The 18370-nt window shown below is 52.2% G+C and overlaps 1 protein-coding gene across 1 annotated transcript in view; it reads left to right on the forward strand.

The window, feature by feature from the left end:
- The window catches only part of CDH22 (cadherin 22), a 121598-nt gene that overhangs the window by 64195 nt on the left and 39033 nt on the right, over positions 1 to 18370 (forward strand). The window contains exon 4 of the mRNA XM_053926612.1: positions 11468 to 11587. Within this exon, the coding sequence (XP_053782587.1) occupies positions 11468 to 11587 (120 nt within the window). The remainder of the gene's footprint in view (positions 1 to 11467; positions 11588 to 18370) is intronic.

An 18370-nucleotide genomic window follows, 5' to 3' on the forward strand; every position in this document is an offset into this window, starting at 1 on the left:
ATCTTTTAAGATATTAAAAATATATTTAAAAGAAAAAGAAATGTGTATGCAGACTTACTGTATGCTAGGCACCGGGGACACCGCAATGAAAAGGCAGACAAGCCTCCCTGCTCTCAGGAAGCAAGTAAACAAACAGATCTTTCCCTGGGGAAGGCTCCTTGGAGGAGATGACATTGAAGCGGAGACCCGAAGGCTGTGAGGACAAGGGTCCTGGGGGAAGAGCATCCAGGCAGAGGGAACAGTACATGCCAAGTCCCTGAGGGGAGCGGAGAGGCAGCCAGACCTTGCAGTCAGGCAGACCACAGTCAGGGCTTTGCCTTTTATGCTGAGCAAGCTGGGAAGTCAGCAGATGGGCTTGTCCAGAAGTGTGACATGATCTGACTTAGTTTTAACAGGATCCCCTGACTGTTCTGTGATGATTAGGTGGTGAGTGAGGAGGGGGTGACGGCAGAGACAGATTGCGCATCAAGGAGAATATTGCAATTACTGAGGCAGGAAATCATAGTGGCTGGAACAGGGTGGGACTAGTGAGGGCACGGAAAAGAGGTCGACTTACGGATAGATTTTGAAAGTAGAGCTGAAAGCATTTGCTAATGGATTGGATGTGGAGCGTGAGAGGAAGGAAATTCAAGGATGACTACCAAGATTTTGACCTGGACAATTAAAGCGATGGGATTTCCGTTTGCTGAGATGGGCGGGGCAGATTTCAAGGATGGAGGGAAATCAGGGGTTTGGTTTCAGACGCACGAAGTTGGAAGTGCTGATGAGCCAGCCAAGTGGAGATCTGGAAAAGGCTGTTCAAAATACAGGCTCAGTGGAGAGGTCTGGGCCAGAGACAAGAACTTGGAAGTTGTCAGTAGCAAAGACCGCCTGGACTGTCAGAGTCCAAGGAGTACTTAGAAATCAATTTTGCAAATGGGGGACACTGAGGCTCAGAGGGGAGTGATGTGTCCAAGGTCACCCAGAAAGTAGGAGGCAGGGCCAGCCCCCCCCCGCCCCCCCCCCCCCCCCCCCCCCCCCCCCGGCTTCATGGGAAGCGGCCTGTGAAGTCTCACCCCTGCCTCACCTCCCTCTCCCAGCCCACTCACTCCGACATTCCACTCGGGAAGAAGTCAGGCAGGCGGACTCAGCTTAGACAAGCCAGGCAACCCAGGAGAAGGAGGGAGGAAGCAGAAATTAAATTAGTTTATTTCATTTGAGCAACTTTTTGAAGGGGAAGCAAATTCGACACCGGGGTGCTTGTGGAGACTCCAGGCGGCTTTGAACATCAGTCACAATTACTGAGCCTCCTGATCCAGGCTGAGGGAGGCGGGGCCGACAAGCAGCACCTGGTTCTGGGCAGCTTTGGAGATCAGAGGGAGCAGGGACGCAGCTTGGGACATGAAAGGCAGCAGCACGCGCAAATTAAACCACTCACGGCTTAAAAGGGAACAGAAGTGTGCCAGGGGCCTCCAGCTCCCCATGCGTCCAAGGAGGGGCCCAGGCTGCCCAGCTCGTCCTGCAGCTGCCTGTCAGGAGGCCTGGCCCCTCATGACCTTGGCCAAGTCCCTGCTTCTTTCTGGGCCCCAAGTTCCCTTCTGAGCATTGAGGGGGTTTCATTCATGCAACAGATATTTCTTAAAGATTTATTTACGTATTTTTAGAGAGAGGGGAAGGGAGGGAGAAAGAGAGTGAGAGAAATATCAAACTGGGGACAGGGCCCACGACCCATGTGCCCTGACCGGGAATCAAACCGGTGACCTTCGGGTTTGTGGGACGACGCCCAACCCACTGAACCACACACCAGTCAAGGCATGCAACAGATATTTATTGAGTGCTTACTGGGTGCCACGGACTGTTCCAGGTTTGGGGATCATTAGGGAGCCTATGGACATAGCAGGTTGAGAGACAGGAAAGGAATAAACAAACCAATATATTATACACCCAGGGGCGTAAGCACTGTGAAGAATAGGGGATTGGGAATTACACAGGGTGGGGTAAAAGTGGATTTATAATTGTTCGTATGAAAAATAATATAATGATTAATAAATAATAATACAAAAATGAACTCTGTATTTCACGTACTCACAGCTACAAACCCAGTTTTTCCCCATCCTATGCTGGGAGAGTGCTATTTTTTTTAAGATTATTTATTTATTTTGAGACAGAGGGGGAGGGAGAGAAAAAGGGAAAGAGAGGGAGAGAAACACTGATCCGTTACCTCTCTTGCCTCTCGTACACACCCCAGCCGTTTGTGCCGCAGCTAGGGACCGAACATGCAACCCAGGCTTGTGCCCTGCCTGGGAATCGACCTGAGCCACACCGGTTGGGGCAGGGGGGTCTTTTCTTTTTATAAGATGACATTTGAACAAAGATCTGAAAGAACCAAGGGAATGAGCCAAGGAACTCTGTGGCACAGTGGTTTTCATACTTTATCGTGTCTCCACATTACCTGAAGGGCTTGTTAAAACAGAGATGGCTGCCTCCTCCCACTGCACCCCCCTCCCCCAGGGTTTCTGATTCAGTGGGTCTAGGCTACTAGAAATGTTTGCATTTTTAACAAATTCCAAGGTGATGCTGATGCCACCGGTCTTGGAGAACCACCATGCTGGAGGAAATGTTCCAGGCAGAGGGAACAGCAGGTGCAAAGGTCCTGAGGCATAGTGTGTTCGTCATGTTTGAGGAACAGCAAGAAAGTCAGTGTGGATGAGGAGAGGAATTAGTGAGGGGGAGAGTGTCCAAGGAGATCGCAGGAGGTACCAGAGACAGGAGCACTTAGGACTTTGTAGCCACCGAAACGTTTTCGGTTGTTCTCTGAGTGAGACTGGGAGTAGAGGAGTGACATGATGCAACTTGTATTTTTAAAGGATGGCTGTTGGCCACCATGTTGAAAACAGACTGTAGGGGGCAGGGTTGGAAGTAGGGAGATTCGAGAGAGGGCAACTGCAATCGTGCGGACGGACAAGAGGTGACAGTGGCTTGGGTCAGTGTAGGGGGTGTAAGATGTGGGGTTAGGGGTATATGTTGAAGGTGGAGCCAATAGCGTTTGTGAGGGATTGGACGTGGGCATGAGAGCTGAGACGAGGGTGATGCTGAAGCGTTTGGCCTGAGCAACTGGGCGGATGCAGCTGCTTTGCTGAGATTGGGAATGCTCCAGGAAGAGCGCGTTTGCCGTGCAAAATTCAGAATGCATGATTGGACAGGTTGAGATTGAGATGTCTACTAGGAATCTGAGTGGAATTGTCAGGAGGACAGTCGGATCTCTGAGTCTGAAGGTCAGGAGTGAGATCGGGGCTAGAGATACAGTTTTGGAAGTCATCCACCGACAGAGAAAACTGAGGGCTTGAGGCAGGATGAAATCAACAAGGGAGTAAGTTTTGCTAGAGAAGAGTAGGACTAGGTAACCTCTTGATGTAGGGGAGCCAGACCCCTTCCCTGGGGTGTCAAGCCTAACCAGCGTACAGCGAGAGGATCTCATAGGGCTCCTGTGCCCAGTTCAACTCCACTGGCTTATTAATGCCCATTGTGTATAAGACAATATACTTGGCACCGTGGAGGATCCAGAAATGAGAAGTTCAATCCAACACACATCTATTAGGCACTACTTTATTCTGGGCACTGCAGGGGATATAAAGATAAGTAATTGAATTAAATCCACAAATGTTTATTAGCACCCATTATATACAAGGCCTCCCGTGTACTTGGCCCTGTAGGGGTTGCAAAGATGAGTCACCCAACTTAGCAAATATTTATTAGCACCTACTTGATATATAGCCCCAAGGGGATTAAAAAAAAAGCAGTTGCTTTCAATTCGATAAACACAGAGCCGTGCCTACCACGTGGGGGGGCACCGGTTAGCAAGATGCGACTCCTGACCTGCAAGAGGTGGCAGATCAGTTTTATTTCTGGTGTCAGCTCTAATTGGTAGTGACTTTGGGGCTGTATTAAGGAGTCTGAGGTTTCACTGAGGCTCAACAGAGAAGAAAGCCAGGACTGATTAGTGATGTCTGCTCGAGCGAAGGCAGGAGCACGTGATCGCTTAGATGCCGTAGGATTGGCATTGCTGGACCGTGGAGCTGTGGCTCACCAGCCTGGAATGGGCAGAGACTCTGCCACAGCCACTTTCCCACGTGTTCCGTTAGCAGCGTCTTGAATAGATGGGAAAAGGCTGTTTTATAGTAGAGTTTGCATTGGGATATTCACTGAATAATAGCCATCAGCCAACCCTGCTTTCATGGAGCTATTTCCCTTTATTCTAACCATCCTGGAAAATAAGCAAGGTGGATATTACTGTCCTCATTTTACCAAGGAGGAAGTAAATTCAGAGAGAGAGAAAGTGACTTGCCTGAGGTTCCAGAGCGAGACAGAGTCAGAACCAGAACCAGACCCAGAAATTGAAACCAGGCCCTGGGCTACTTGCCTCAGCATGCATGGCAAATAGTCACCACCATTTCCTTAGCTGGCAAAAGACTTTACAGCTTGCAAAGCACTTTCGCATCCCTAATCTCATTTCATCATCTCGGGAACTCTCTTGGGTTAAATGTTGACACCCCCATTTTACAGCTGAGGAAACTGAGGTTTAGAGGGGAGGAGAAATACAATTGGGATAGCATGCTGATTACTAAATCCAGTGCTGCGCCACCAGGGGCCGAGAGGAAAGGAGGAAGGCAGGAGGTGGTGTGTCCCCAAGGGTCCCATTTGGGCAGGGCAGCAGCAGGCCGGGAGCCTCTGATTGTCCCACCTGCAGTCAGAGAGAGTGTAGCTCAGCAGCCCTCGGGCCCAAGCCAGGAATCAATCGCTGGCCTCTGCAGAGACAACTTCTAAAGATGTTTTTAATTAAAGTCCAGGAAGATCTATATGTGCAATATCCCCTTGCCTAGCAACGGCACTGGCTCTCACCACCCTGGGCGGGGATGGGGGGACGGGACGGGAGGTTTCTGGTGGGAAGTGGTGGCAGAGAGGAGCAGAGGCCCTGGCCTCTAGGAGTACCCCACGGCCCAGGTGGTCTGAACAGAAAGGAGTACATCTGTGTCTTTCTTTGTCTTCCCATCAACAAATCATTCAACACACGTGAGCACACTCTCTCTGCCAGGCCCTGTGCCCACTGTGGCAGGGGGTACAAAGGTGACAAAGCCACCAGCCTGCTGTCAAGGGTCTAGCACATAGAGGGTGCTCTGTAGGTATCCGGTGGCTAAATGGGACTGAATTATAAGCAAAAAATATTTTTGCTTTCTGCAACTGGCAGAGGGACACTCTTGCAGACACTTAGAATATCACTGCCCAAACAAACAAGGTGGCCAGACAACTTACCAGAGCACCCTGTTTGTGCCTTTTTAAAAAATTTTTTATTTATTTTTAGAGAGGGGAAGGGAGGGAGAAAGAAAGGGAGAGAAACATCAATGTGTGGTTGCCTCTCAAACGTCCCCTACTGGGGACCTGGCCCACAACCCAGACATGTGCCCTGACTGGGAATCGAACCAGTGACCCTTTGGTTTGTAGGCTGGTGCTCAATCCACTGAACCACACCAGCCACAGCCAGAGTACCCTGTTTAAATGTGGAGAGAATGGAAGAGTGTATGGGTCTCCATTTGGGATGGCAGGGGATGGATTGGATACACACACACACACACACACACACACACACACACACACACACTCAACAGCTGTCTGTATGGCCAAGTCCATGGCTGGGACCCACGAGCAGAGGAAGAGTGAGGGGACGGTGTTCTGGAGTTCCCTGGAGAGTTAGGAGAAGTGTTTGTGACATAGCAGGGCCCTGACCCCATCAAGCCAAAATCGCCTTTCCTCTCCTTGTCCCCTCCCACTCCCTCCCACTCGCCTCCTGCTTTTTATGTGTCTCCGTCTGTCTCTGTTTCTATACAACCCCACTTTCCAACTTCGTCTCTGTGTTTCTACCTCTCTCTGTCACATTGTCCCTGCCCCACTTTTCTTCTGTCTCCACGTAGCCCTGCCTCTCCACCCCTCCTCTCTGTCTCTGTCCTAACTTCTCCCTTTGTGTCTGGGTATCTCTGCCTTCCTGCTGTCTCTCCGGGCATCTCTCTGAGTCTCTGTCCCTGGTCTGTCTGTCTCTGGCCCACTTTCTTGGCCCGTTTCTCTGTGCCTCTTTCTCTGTCACTTGCCGCTGCGCCTGCCTCCTCCCGCTCCACCCTGCGACCTCCCCCTCCAGTGCAGCCACTTGCCTGCATCTCCGGTGCATCATTCATCTACATTAGGCTGCCGTGGCTGGGCAGCGGAAGTGGGGTGGAGGCCAGCCCAGCAAGCGCATTATAAGTGATGATCAAAGAGGGAGTTGGTGGGGGCGGTGAGGGGGGAGCTGGAGAAGGGGCTTGTTTCCTGTGTAATCTGAGCATTCCCAGGGACTCGACAAGTGGTTTTTAATTTTTAATAGAAAGCATTCCGAGCAGTTCTGGCAGCAGCAGGGGGTGGGACTCATTTTTTATAAATGTTTGAGAAGCTAAATGTGAGCCGAGGGTTTCCCAGGCCCAGCAGGGCAGCGCAGGGAGGCAGGGAAGAGGCAGGATAATCATAATTACAAACATCTTCATAATAATGACACTTGGTCACCTCGTTTGAGGGCTCTGTTCTTTTCCAAAGTGTTTCATCTCTTTCATCTCATTAAGGCTTCTCCCTCGCCCAGTGAGGCAGGAGAGATAAAGCCTTATCTCCATTTCACAGAAGGGGAACTGAGGCCCAGTCAGGTCAGACAGTTCTTGCCATAGCCAAGGACAAGGCTGGAATGAGAATTTATATCTTTAATCCCCAATGCACCACCTCCTCCCTAAGCCAGCTGGGGCTTCTTCTGAGGGTCCTGGAGCTCAAGTTTGGGTCTCAGTTGAACCCCACACATAGCAAGCATTAAGGGACAAGAAAAGAAAGAATTCTGGCCTGGGAGCCAAGACGTGGATTCCAATTCTGGCTCCATGACGAGCCATGTCAGAACCACCCAGATAAACCAGAGATGAGGGGTGGGCGAGCCCCTTCCTTGTGATATTGTTGCCCAGGGATCTCCTATCCAAGGCCAGGGACATGGGCACAGAGTCCTTCTGACCATACAGAGAGAGGAGAAAGGAATAACTCTGATGGAGTGCCGACTACATGTCTGGCTTCTTGAATCCATCAACTCGAATCCTCATAGCATCTCTGAGGGGCAGAATGGGCCCCCCTAAATTTCAGACAAGGAAATAGGTCAAACAGGAGGAAAGGCTTGGCCAAGGCGCAGAGTGAAGGTGTGATTTGAACCCAAGTCTCTGTGACGCCAAAGCCCACAGTGTCCATGGAGGTGTGAGGGTCATCTCCTCTCAGGATGTCCAACTTCTCCTGCCTGTTTTGCCTGGGAGGGACTCTGCATCATCCTTTCTGCTTCTTCCTGGGTGTCAGCCTCAGCACAGAGACAGTGCTGCTTACGCAGACCTGGGTTTGAATCTTTTCCTGCCACGTACTAATGATGTAACCTTGGGAAAGTCATTCAGCCTCTCTGTGACTCAGTTTCCTCACCAGTTCAATCAGGGGTTGTGTCTAGGGCATCAGTTCTTAGCCTGGGATGCACTTTAGAATCACTGTGGGAGCTTTTAAATATACCCCTGCCTCTGCTCCACCCCAAGAGAGCCCTATTGAATTGATCTGGGCTGGGGCTCAGCATCAGTTTTATTTTATTGCTCCTCAGAGATTCTAATGTGCAGCCAGGCTGAGAAGCACCAGCTTCTGTGCTCTCCCAGGACCAGCCTTTCCATATCTAACAGTCCACAAGGAGCCCTGGGCTCTGAGATCCTGCTCATCCAAGAATCACGTGGGCAACCATGCCAACCTGGACTTTGGCTCGTAACCTCAGGTAGCAGAAGGGCTGGCTCGCAGCACCATGGGCAGCGAACAGCTCATCTCTACTTCTGGAAGTCTGGGCTTGAACAAGCTGCTGGGGAGGGAGAATGCCCAATACAGCTCCTTGCCATTCCTCTCCTTCCCTCCCTCTCCTTTCTCTGAATGTTCTCTTGCTTTCGGTGTACTTCTACTCCTATCGACCCACCTTTTACATGTGGGTTTTGACATCAGATCCACTTGGGTTTGAATCTTACCCTTCTGATTTCCTTGCCAAGAGTTTAGCTAGGCTCTGTCCTTGGTTCTGAACATAGAATTCCATTTTTCTTGTGAGAGTCCTGAGAGTTTCGTATACTATTGCCCTCACTCCACAAAGGAGGAAACTAAGGCTCAAAGTGTTTCATTACTTAGCTCATCCTCCACTTCCTCATATGTAAAGTGGAAATCTTAATAGAGCTTACTTCAAGGCTTTATTGTATAAATTCCATAAGATAAAGGGCTTATCAATATCCAGCACGAAGTCATCATTGAATAAACACCATCTATCATTATCATTGAATAATGGTATGTAATGATGGGTTTCATTATTATTCATCATTAATTCACATTTTCACTTTTCACTATGCATAGCAGTTTACTCATCTGTAAAATGGGAATAATGCAGGATTGTACTGGAATCATCTTGTAGCAGCTCGCAAGAGCCAAGGATTGATTTTCAGGAGCTTGGTGCGCCTCTTGATATCACATTGGTAGCTTAAATTGGCCATGGTGGGAGATCTTACACCATGGAATTCAGCAAACACTACAAAGCAGGGTATTCCTCCCCGCTGCTCCAGCCCCTGGAGCTGATGGCTAAACAGGTACCAGCACACCATTGCATCACATCGCAGAGGTGACATGAGGGCTGAGGGAAGGAATGGACGTGACAGTGCATTGTTAAATGCAAACTGCTGGACCTAGGAGGGATGACCTCAAGGTGGTCCCCCAGCAGCCACAAGCCCGGCACCATTCTGTCTGTCAATTCTGGGGAGCTGCTGACTTGTGAAGAAGGTGGAAGGGGTGTGGGTCCTGGGGAACCAGTTGTGAATCACTGACCCTTCACCATCCCCTCATGTTGGCATTAACTGTAATGGCTGCAATAAAGAATCCCAGATTGGGGAATGACTCCATCATCCCCTAGGGAGTCCCTGGGAAGGAGGGAGGGATGGAGGGAGGGAGAAGGAGAGGGAGGGAGGGAGGAGGAGAGAGAGAGAGAGAAGCCATATCCCTGGGGAGTCACTCAGTCTGGTATTGTGCATTACCCAGAGTTGGGGGGGGCGGAATCAGACAGAGGGGAGTGACAGGGAGACCCTCTCTCATAACAGTTACAACAGCCACTGTTTATTGAGCACCCACCATGAGCCTCATGCTTTATGTATCTTTCTTCTTCCAATTCAGCGTGTCTGTGAGAGGGGCATGATTGTGCCATTGTATACTGGCAGGCAGCACCTCCTGATTTGACAACAACCTGCCTTTACTGAGTCCGTAGCAAAGGTTAGCCACTGTCCTTGGTGCTGCAAATGGAAATCTGTTTGAATTCTCAAACCGAGCCCAAGAGTTTGGCAGTGCTATCACCCTAATTTCACAAGTGAGAAAATCGAGGGACAGAGGGGTTTGTGGTATGCCCAAGGTCAGACTGGAAAGAAGTGGCAGAGTCATACTGATTGTGATTCAGTACATCAGGCCACCATCTCCAGAATCGCTGCACCTGTGCTGACTCTTGCACCCAAAAGGACTTTGGCCTCAGAGAGTCCTGAGTTCAAATCCCACCACTTCCTCAGTCTGTGCCCTCAGTCAAGCCACTTCTTCTTTTGCCTATTCCCTCCTCTAATTATAAGGGACCCATTCTGCCTCTAAGGGATACTGTGAGGATTGGAGATGATGAATAGAAGTGCCTGGTGAAGCCAGGCATGTAAAGAGCATTCAATAGTTTATTCCTTTCTCCTCTCTCCGTATAATGGGGTGGAGACACCTGGGATCATTCCCTTGGCCCTAAACAGGAGACCGCTGAGCACCAAGCATCAAGAGGAGGGTGCTTGCCCAAACCTCTTCCTCCCCTTCTCCTGGAAACTCTGGTTGACATGGAGCTGGAGCCACCAAAGAGAGAGGCGCATTGCAGGGCAGGTTTAAGAGGCTCATGATGGGAGGGAGGACACCAGAGGGAAATGAGAAATGCAAAAGAGTGAAAAATAAATACATGTGTCTGTCTGGAATGATCGAGGGCCCCAGGCTGGAGGCGGGAGAGGCGGGCGGCAGACCGGCTTAGCAGAATTGCTGCAGTAGCATTTCCAAAGCCTCACTCATTAGCCAGGCAGTGAGCTGGTCTCCCCTCCCTGCACGCTGCCCTGATGACCTGGAGCGCCCCAGCAGCCCCAGGAGGGCCCACTCTGAACCTCAGCATGCCTGGCCCCACCCTCTCAGCAGCAGGGCACTCAGGAGAGAGCATCTCCTTGAAGTGAGGTCTGAGTCCTTACCCCCTTGGGTCATATCCTGAGCCCCCAAGGCTCTCTCTTGGACCTTTCGCCTAGGCCCCTACTTTCTGAAGAGATTCACATAGACCACATGGCTTCCCTGCCCCCCTTCAGCCCCTCCCCCACTCTCACCCTCACCCCCATCCTGTCCAGCCTCACGTCCCAAGCCCCGCTTTTGTCAAATTGAACATGATGTCAAATTAGAGCCATCTCTGGGACAGGCTGAGAGAAGCTCCCAGTTTAATGAGGCAGCGTCAAAAATCAATAACTTAATTGCCGCTCTTTGATGGACTTTTATCCAATTTATACTCTCCCCAGCAGCCTACGTGCAGAGCATGAGGAGAAGTGTGTGTGCCTGGGGGCAGGGCCCATCTGGGCAGGGGGTGCGGAGGGGCGAGGAGGGCACCAGGCCCACAGCCAGCTACTTCCCAAAGGGGAAGTTGGGCACTGCCATTCCCATTCCCCAGGGCCCAAGAGACACTGGCCTCTGAGCCCCAATGAACTTGGTCATCCTTTTGGGCTGCCCCCTCATCCCCCACTCCCCCGTCCTGTGGCAGGATGGGGGTGGGGTAGGGATGAAAGAAGTGAGGGGGTGAGGGGTGTGCGGAGGAAGGAGGCAGAATTCCCTTGAGAAAGCCAGAGGGGCTGGGGTGGGTGGAGGACCCCTGCTTTGGGAATCAGGTACCTGGTTTCCAGTCTCATCTCTAACGCTGACTGTCATGATCTTAACTGGTGAACATGACCGTGACCACCACTCACTGAGAGACTGCCCTGAGCCCGTTCTGCACTGGGAGTTCAGAATGCATTCCCTCATGAACCAGGGACTAGAGTCTTCCCCATTTTGCGGAAGAGGAAACTGAGATTCAGAGAGGCCGCCTTCCATTGCCTGGGCAGGGAGCCGCGGAAGGGAGACCTGAATCCAGACCTGATTTCAGGTTCGTTCTTGCGCCAGTCAATAGGAAGGCCCCTGGTCAGGAAGCAGATTGGGTGGGAGTCAGTGTGGGGATGGGGACTGTGAAAGGACTGGCTTCCGTGACCTCCAGCCTGGGCCTCCTCTGCCAGCTTCCTCAGGGGTAGGGAGAGGTGGGAAGGATGAGCTCAGCGGCCTCAGGTGACCCCTGTGTTGCTTGGTCCCCTGGGCCCAGGCACATCGGTGATGCAGGTGATGGCCTCAGATGCGGATGATCCCACGTATGGCAGCAGCGCTCGACTGGTTTACAGTGTGCTGGATGGAGAGAACCACTTCACAGTGGACCCCAAGACCGGTGAGGGGCGGGGCCACAAGGGGGGCGGGGTAGCGGGGGCGGGGCTGCAGGGCGGGGCCGGAGGGGGTGGGCTGTGGATCGAGGACAGCAACCAGAGGTCTGCTCTCAGCCTTCCACGTGGTGCTGAGGGTAGGACAGCACACGGAAGCATTTTGCTCGCTCCGGGAGACCCAAGGGTCGAGCCAGACAGAAGAGGGGAGTACAAAAGAATGTGGTGGTGTCCCCTGCAAGACTGGCAGAAAAACAAAGGCAGGAGGCGGCCACTAAGGGTGCTCTGAAAGGACTTGGGAGGTGTGCACGAAGCAGCCCCCTGTCCTTGGACCTAAATGGAGGCGGGCGAGTCATAAGTGTAATTTGGGGGAGGTCGGCTGGTGAAGGGCACCTTTTCAGCCTCAGTGAGGGCTCCGTTCAAATTCTGACGCAAAGACAGGAACATGGACTATGAGGGAAGAAAGGTTCTTTGCTTATTTGCCCTCCCCCAACGTCACCGAACGATGGTGCGGCACCCCCACCCACGGGGTCCCCCTTCACTCTGAGGTTAGAACCTGGCTAGTCTTGGAGGGGCCTGACCAGAGTGGCAGGGAGGACGGAAGGAGGCGCCCGAGGTTCAGAGACGCGAAGTGGCTGGCTGGGGGTCGCACAGCTGGGGGCAGCTGCCAGCTCCAGGGTTGGCGCTCTCACAGTCCCCGGGAGAGGAGGGGACAACTGCTGTAATGGGGCTCAAGTCGGGTGAGGGCAGGGGGGCAGGCTTATGCGCGTAGCAATTAAGATTTAAGACGCAAGGTTTTGGGAGGCGGTAGCAGCTTCTCCAAAGGATAAGAAGGTCTTGGTCAGATGGAGATGCAGAGAAGGGCATTCCAGGCAGAGGGCATGGTGCAGGCAAAACTTGGAAGACGAGAACATCCTGAGGCATGAGGAGAATTGTAAGCAACTCAGGACGGGAGAGGCGGGTGTGTTGAGAAGTGACGTGGAGAGGCTGGCGAGGGCCTGATGCACCCGGCATAAGCGAGGTCTGGGAGCTTGGATTTTATTCTCAGGGCAGTGGAGGATGGAGGGGTATTGGGTGGAGTTACATTTTGGTTTTTTGTTTGTGTGTTTCTTTTGTTTTGTTTGGAGAGGGGCCCAGAAGTCCAGTCTATGAGCACAGTTATGATCGTATGTTCTTACATACAATATTTTTACTTTTTCCTCATTGCCAAACGAATACATTTTAGAGAACATTCAAACATTAAAGAAACATTCAAAAGAAAAAGAAAGAAAGAAGATGCTCCTTACCTCCACCCCCCAGTAATTGCAGCCCCAAAGACAGCTACTCGGTGTGTATAGCTTACCAGATCTTAGAGTCACTCATTTGAAAACTAACTTATTATTTAAACAGAAAATGTATTTCAAGGTTCAAAATTCAAAAAGTCCAAACAGGTGTTTAGTGGAAATTCTCTACCCCTTCCCAGCCCCCCGCCCCCACTCACTCACCCAGTCTGGTCTCCAAGGCAACCAGTGTAATTTTCTCGTGTATCTTTCCAGAGCCATTCTATGCATGTACAAGAAAAGAAGTATATGGATTTGTTTTGGGTTTTTTTCACACAAATGGTAGCTATAACACACCATACACACTGCTTGCCTTTTTTGCTTACCCATACATCTTGAAGATTATTTCATATCAGTACATACAGAGCTTTCCCATTCTTTTATTCAACAGCTGTGGTGGCTACACAAAAATTTGTTTCACCAGTCCCCTGTTGATGGACACTTATGCTCTTTCCAATCTTTTGCTACAACGAACAATGCTACAGTGAATAACCTCATACATATATCATTTGGTGTGTCTGTGGGAGCATTTTCTGCAGGCTTATTTTCAGGAAGTGGAAAGGCTGGATCAAAGACCACGTGCACTTACTTGGGATCTAGGTAGATAATGCCAGCATGTGCCAGCTTGCTCTCCTAAGAGCCACACACCAGGGGGCTGGGTGCCCCTCCTCCCCGCCAGCACGTTGGGTTCATTGATGACTTTGAAGCAGGGAAGTGACATGCTCAGGTTTTCATTTTAACAAGATCCCTCAGGCTGCTGCTGTACCGCATGGCCCAGAGGCAGGGGTTGAATTCAGGGAGGCCCAGGCAACTGGGGTGCCCAGTAGAGAGTCCCGAGGGACAAAACTCAAAGCCTGCACCCCTTCTTGGCATCCACCCAGACTCTTGAAGCTGCTTCATCTAGTTGGGAGGGGCAGCAGAGATAATGTAGGACTGGGTATGAGGTTTCGTTGGAGTGCTGAGGAGGGAGTCAGAGGGCTGAGAGCGAGATCCTGAGAAGGGCAAACCTTGGGGGCCTAGATGAATACAAGGGACCAAATTGAGGGAGGAATCCAGGGGTCCCTAACTTTGGGGCCTGGGATGGGAAGGGGCACCATCTGCAGAAACAGAAGGAGGAATGTGGAGAAACACCTAGAACATCTAGCAGGCCGTCTGAAATATGGGCTTAAAGCTCCGAGAATGGTTAGGGCTCTGTAATCTTTGGTTTCGCCAGGCGCGTGAGAGGAATAATAATACCCATCTCACGTGATTGTTGTGAGGATGCAATGGGAGAGTTCATTCATTCATTCAGCAATTCTTTGTTGAGCGCCCACTATGTGCCCAGCTCTGTTCTAGGCTCTAGGAATATGACAGTGGGCAGATCCAAGACCCTACCCTCATGGAGCCAAGAATACAGAAAACAAGCATATACACGTACACCTGAATGTCAAGTAGCAATGCGTGCTAGGCAGAAACATAAAGCAGGATAAGGGGAGAGACTTAGAGGAAGAAATCAGGACAGGCCTTTCTGGGGAGCTGACCTTCGGACTGAGACCTAAAGGAAGTGAGGGTGGGAGCCACTCAGCATCTAGGAGAGAGCTTTCAGGCCGAGGAAACTGTGAGTGTGTGAAGTGTTCAGCGCAATGCTTGGTGCATGAAGGGAAGCCAAAGGGGTGAAGGAGATGATGACAATGATGATGGAGCCCGAGGAGGTGGGGCCCTTACAGTTGATCAGCTTTCGGTGGGAAGGAGAGGAAGAGACAAAACAGTAATAAGGGAGGGCCCAGGACCGAGTCTGGGAGGTGGCAGGGGTGGGCAGATAAAGAATCAGGCTCCAAGAGAGTGAGGAGGACAGCTGGCTTCCAAGGAAGAGCATCCCCCACCGCAGAGGGTCTGGAGGGAGGGGCAAGTGGGGAGCCAAGGAGCCTGGAAGAGCAGAAAGAGTTAGTTCCCAAGAAGCCAGAGAGTGGGCACCAGGCAAGGCAGGCGAATGTGTCAGTGGGGTCCTTCTTCTAGGGTCCCTCCACTCTCTTAGCCTAAAAGGGCCTTTGTGGACATTTCCTAGGAAGGACCACACTTCCCTCCCTGTGCCCTTAGCCCCACTGCAGGAGCCACCAGGTGCCTTTCCCAGCCCCAGCTCCATTTCCCCAGCCAGGAATATTCCACTGATGTGGGGCTATATTTAGCAGCTACTGTGAGGTACAGTCTGTTCTCGCTGTGCAGATAGCAGGGAACAGAGCCGGACAGGGCCTGAGAGGAAGGTGTGAGGGACGGGAGGGGTGGGACGCCACGAGGCCCAGTGCCAGAGGAGGAATTAACGCATGTTTTAAAGGCCAGGCCTGCCATCAAGCCCCCCACAGGGGGACAGGGATGGCATTTCTGGGCTAATGAAGCATCACTTGGGCTCCAGGGCCTCTTCTGCAGCACTCGGAGGGGACAGCAGAGGTGATGAGGACAACAGCTGGAATGGAGGGTGATGGGTGAGGGGAAAGCTTCAGGGGACCACCAAGGCCAGGCTCTGATTACCAGCCCCACTCACTGCCACCCCGGCAAGAATAAAGGCTCATGCAGAGACTTTGAGACATCCGCTGAAATTTCTCGCCTGGCCCAGAGATGCCCATTTCCCCAGGAGAGAACAACACTGACCTTTGTTGAGCATCTTCTAAGTGGGAGGAGGGACAGACAGGTTGTGGGGGTAAGTCAGGTGGTCAAAAATGCTTATTGAACACCTACTATGTGCCAGGTCCTATAGATAAGATGATGGACAAGGCCAATATGAATCTCTGCCTCATGGCACTTATTTATGGGCACCCAACCCAGGACTTGAGGAGGGGGAGTCAGCGAGCCATCGCCAAAATGTGAGACCTGCTCCTGGAAGCTTTGTCTCATTTCACCTCCCGACAGCCCTACCAGCTGGGTATCCCCATTTGACAGAATAGGAAACTAAGGCTCAGGGGGACTCCAGAACTTGCCCCAAGGTCAGATAGCATGTAAGAGGTGGAAAGAAGTCTTGAATGATAGCTGTCCAACTCCAAAGTCCTTCCTTTTTGCACTGCCTCAGATTTGATTCCGTAGCCCCTGCACCTAGTAGGCCCTCAATAAGGGACTAATAAGTGAGTGGATGAATTTGCAGAGCCAGAAGGTTTCAAGGACAATTTCATAGGCTGATTCAGGAGTTCTACCCCAGGCCGCTAGAAGTGCACCAGCCTACAGGACGCTTCTCCCGGCATCAGGAGGCGGAGTGGGGACTAGGTAGAAAAATATGCCGTCAACTCCTCCCATCCCCAAACTGGCCTCAGAGTAAAATGGCTTTGCCATTCCTCCCACCCCTTAAATCCAGGCCAGCCTTGTGGCTGCTTTGTTGGCCAATAGAATGTAGCAGAAGTGATGCTCTAGAAATTCTCAGATGAGACCTTGAAGCTTTCACACTCTCTCCTGGAATACGGCCCGGAGACCGCCATGTAAGGAAGCCAGCTCAGCCTGCTGCGGGGGTGAGAGAAGGCCCCGTGACAGCCAGGGTCAACTGCCAGACATGCACATCAGGCCGCTTCGGGCCTCCCAGCCGGCTGACATGCCTGCTAAGTGCAGCTGCACAAGCGTGCCCCGGAGAGGGACAGGCCCAGGAACTCAACTTCTCTGTGAGCTATCTGCTGCTATCTAACAACCCCAAAATGTAGTGGCTTCACACAGCAACAATTTCCTATTTGTCATAATTCTGTGTGTTTTCTGGGGTCAGCACATGGTGGCAGTCAGCTGGCAAGTCAGCTAGGACAGCTGGCATGGCTGGCCCTCTCCCTCCATAGCCTTTCATTCTGGGCTTCTTCACAGTGTGATGGTCTCAGGGTTCTAAGAGGACAGGTCCCCGGCACACAAGGGCTTAGCAAGCCTCGCTTTTGTCACACTTGCTGAGGTCCCATTGGCCAAAGCAAGTAGTATGGCCCCAGCCAGAGTCAATGTGGGAGGAGATGACCCATGGTGCGGATTCCGGGAGCTGTGGTCCCTTGGGAGCTGTTACCATAGCAACCTACCACTGAGTGTAACCCTGAGGCAGGGCCCAGATGCACCATGGCCTCTGGGGACCCACCTCCCAGTCACCCAGAGATGGCATCTGATCATACACTCAAGGCTTTAGCACCAGTTTCCAAAAGAGAAGAGTGCGGTGTCCCCAGTCCCTCTGGAGCTGGGAGTGGTGGGCCAGCTGGAGGCCTGGCTATTGAGCAGGCTCCTCACCCGCAGGCGGGGATGTCAGCAGCACCTGCTGCAAGCACCACTCAGAGCTGGGGTTGCATGGAGGCCCCGGACCCCACCGTCAACCGCTCTACATTCTGTGAGGTCCCCTATGTAAAATGACATGCACAAAGCTTAGCACACGGCAAGCGCTCCGCGAATTAGCGCCACTCTGCCTTTCCACCTGGTTCACTCAGGGCCCCCTGTCTATAGCTGGCAGCCGCTCCCCTGTCAGTCTGTCCGTCTGCCCTCTCCTTTCCTCCCTGCCCCCAGCTTTTTTCTCCCCTGCCTGTCCCTCTGCCTCCGTTGTCAGTGAGAACGCCTGTTTCACTCTTTCTGTTTGTCTCTCTCCAGGTGTCTCCGAGTCTCCTCTGATCTGCCTCTCTTTCTGTCTCCTCCTGGGCGGAGATTTCTCTCCAGCCTCACTGCTCCCCTCATCCCTTCTCTCTCCCTCTGTCTCTCCAGGTCTCCCTGCCTCCGTGTCCCTTACCACCCCTTTCCCCACCTCTGTCTCCACCTGCGTGCGTGTCTGTTTCCTCTTGTCTCTTTCCCTCCCCTCACTAGGTTTCCGCCTGTCTCTTCCCCTGTTTCCCCTTTCTTCTCTCTCTCCTTCCCTCTCTTACCTTCATCTTTTATCTTCTCCTCTTTTGTCCTTTCTGCTCTTTTCCTCCTTCCACACCCCCCAACCCTGCACTGAGGCAGGGGACATGCCAGGCCCACCTTCCCAGTACAGTCCCCACTGTCCAGTGCCACAACTGCTAACAGACCAGCTGCAAAGATTCAGCAGCTAACAGACCATGGGTCCTGCCCCCCAAGAAGGGCACCCCTCACACTCACAGTGTCGAGGCACAGGAAGTGGGGGGTAGGTCAAGCAGGACCTGCTGCATGATTGAAACCATGGTTTGCCTGATTAGGACCGCGAAGAGCAAGGAGAATATTTCAGGGGCTGAGACAGGACCACATAAATGGCATCCCTCTGTCAGGGGCCCAGGCTCCGCCCTTGTGCCATGTGGTGGACGGGGCAGGGGACACAGGCAGGCTAGGCAGGGACCCTCCTTCTTTACGACGTGCCAGCAGCACGGTGTGACTTGGGCTCCGCGGTGCCTGCTTGGATCCTGGCTGGGCGCTTCCTACATGTGAGACTTTGGGCGAGTGCTGAGCCACTCTGTGCCTCTGTGTCCCCATCCAAAGAGTGTGGACAATCACAGCACCTTCGTCACAGGGGGGTGAGAGGATTGGACGAGACGTTTCATGTAGGTGCCTAGTACA

This window comes from Desmodus rotundus, chromosome 6 (genome assembly GCF_022682495.2).
Source record: "Desmodus rotundus isolate HL8 chromosome 6, HLdesRot8A.1, whole genome shotgun sequence".
Taxonomy (NCBI): Eukaryota; Metazoa; Chordata; class Mammalia; order Chiroptera; family Phyllostomidae; genus Desmodus; species Desmodus rotundus.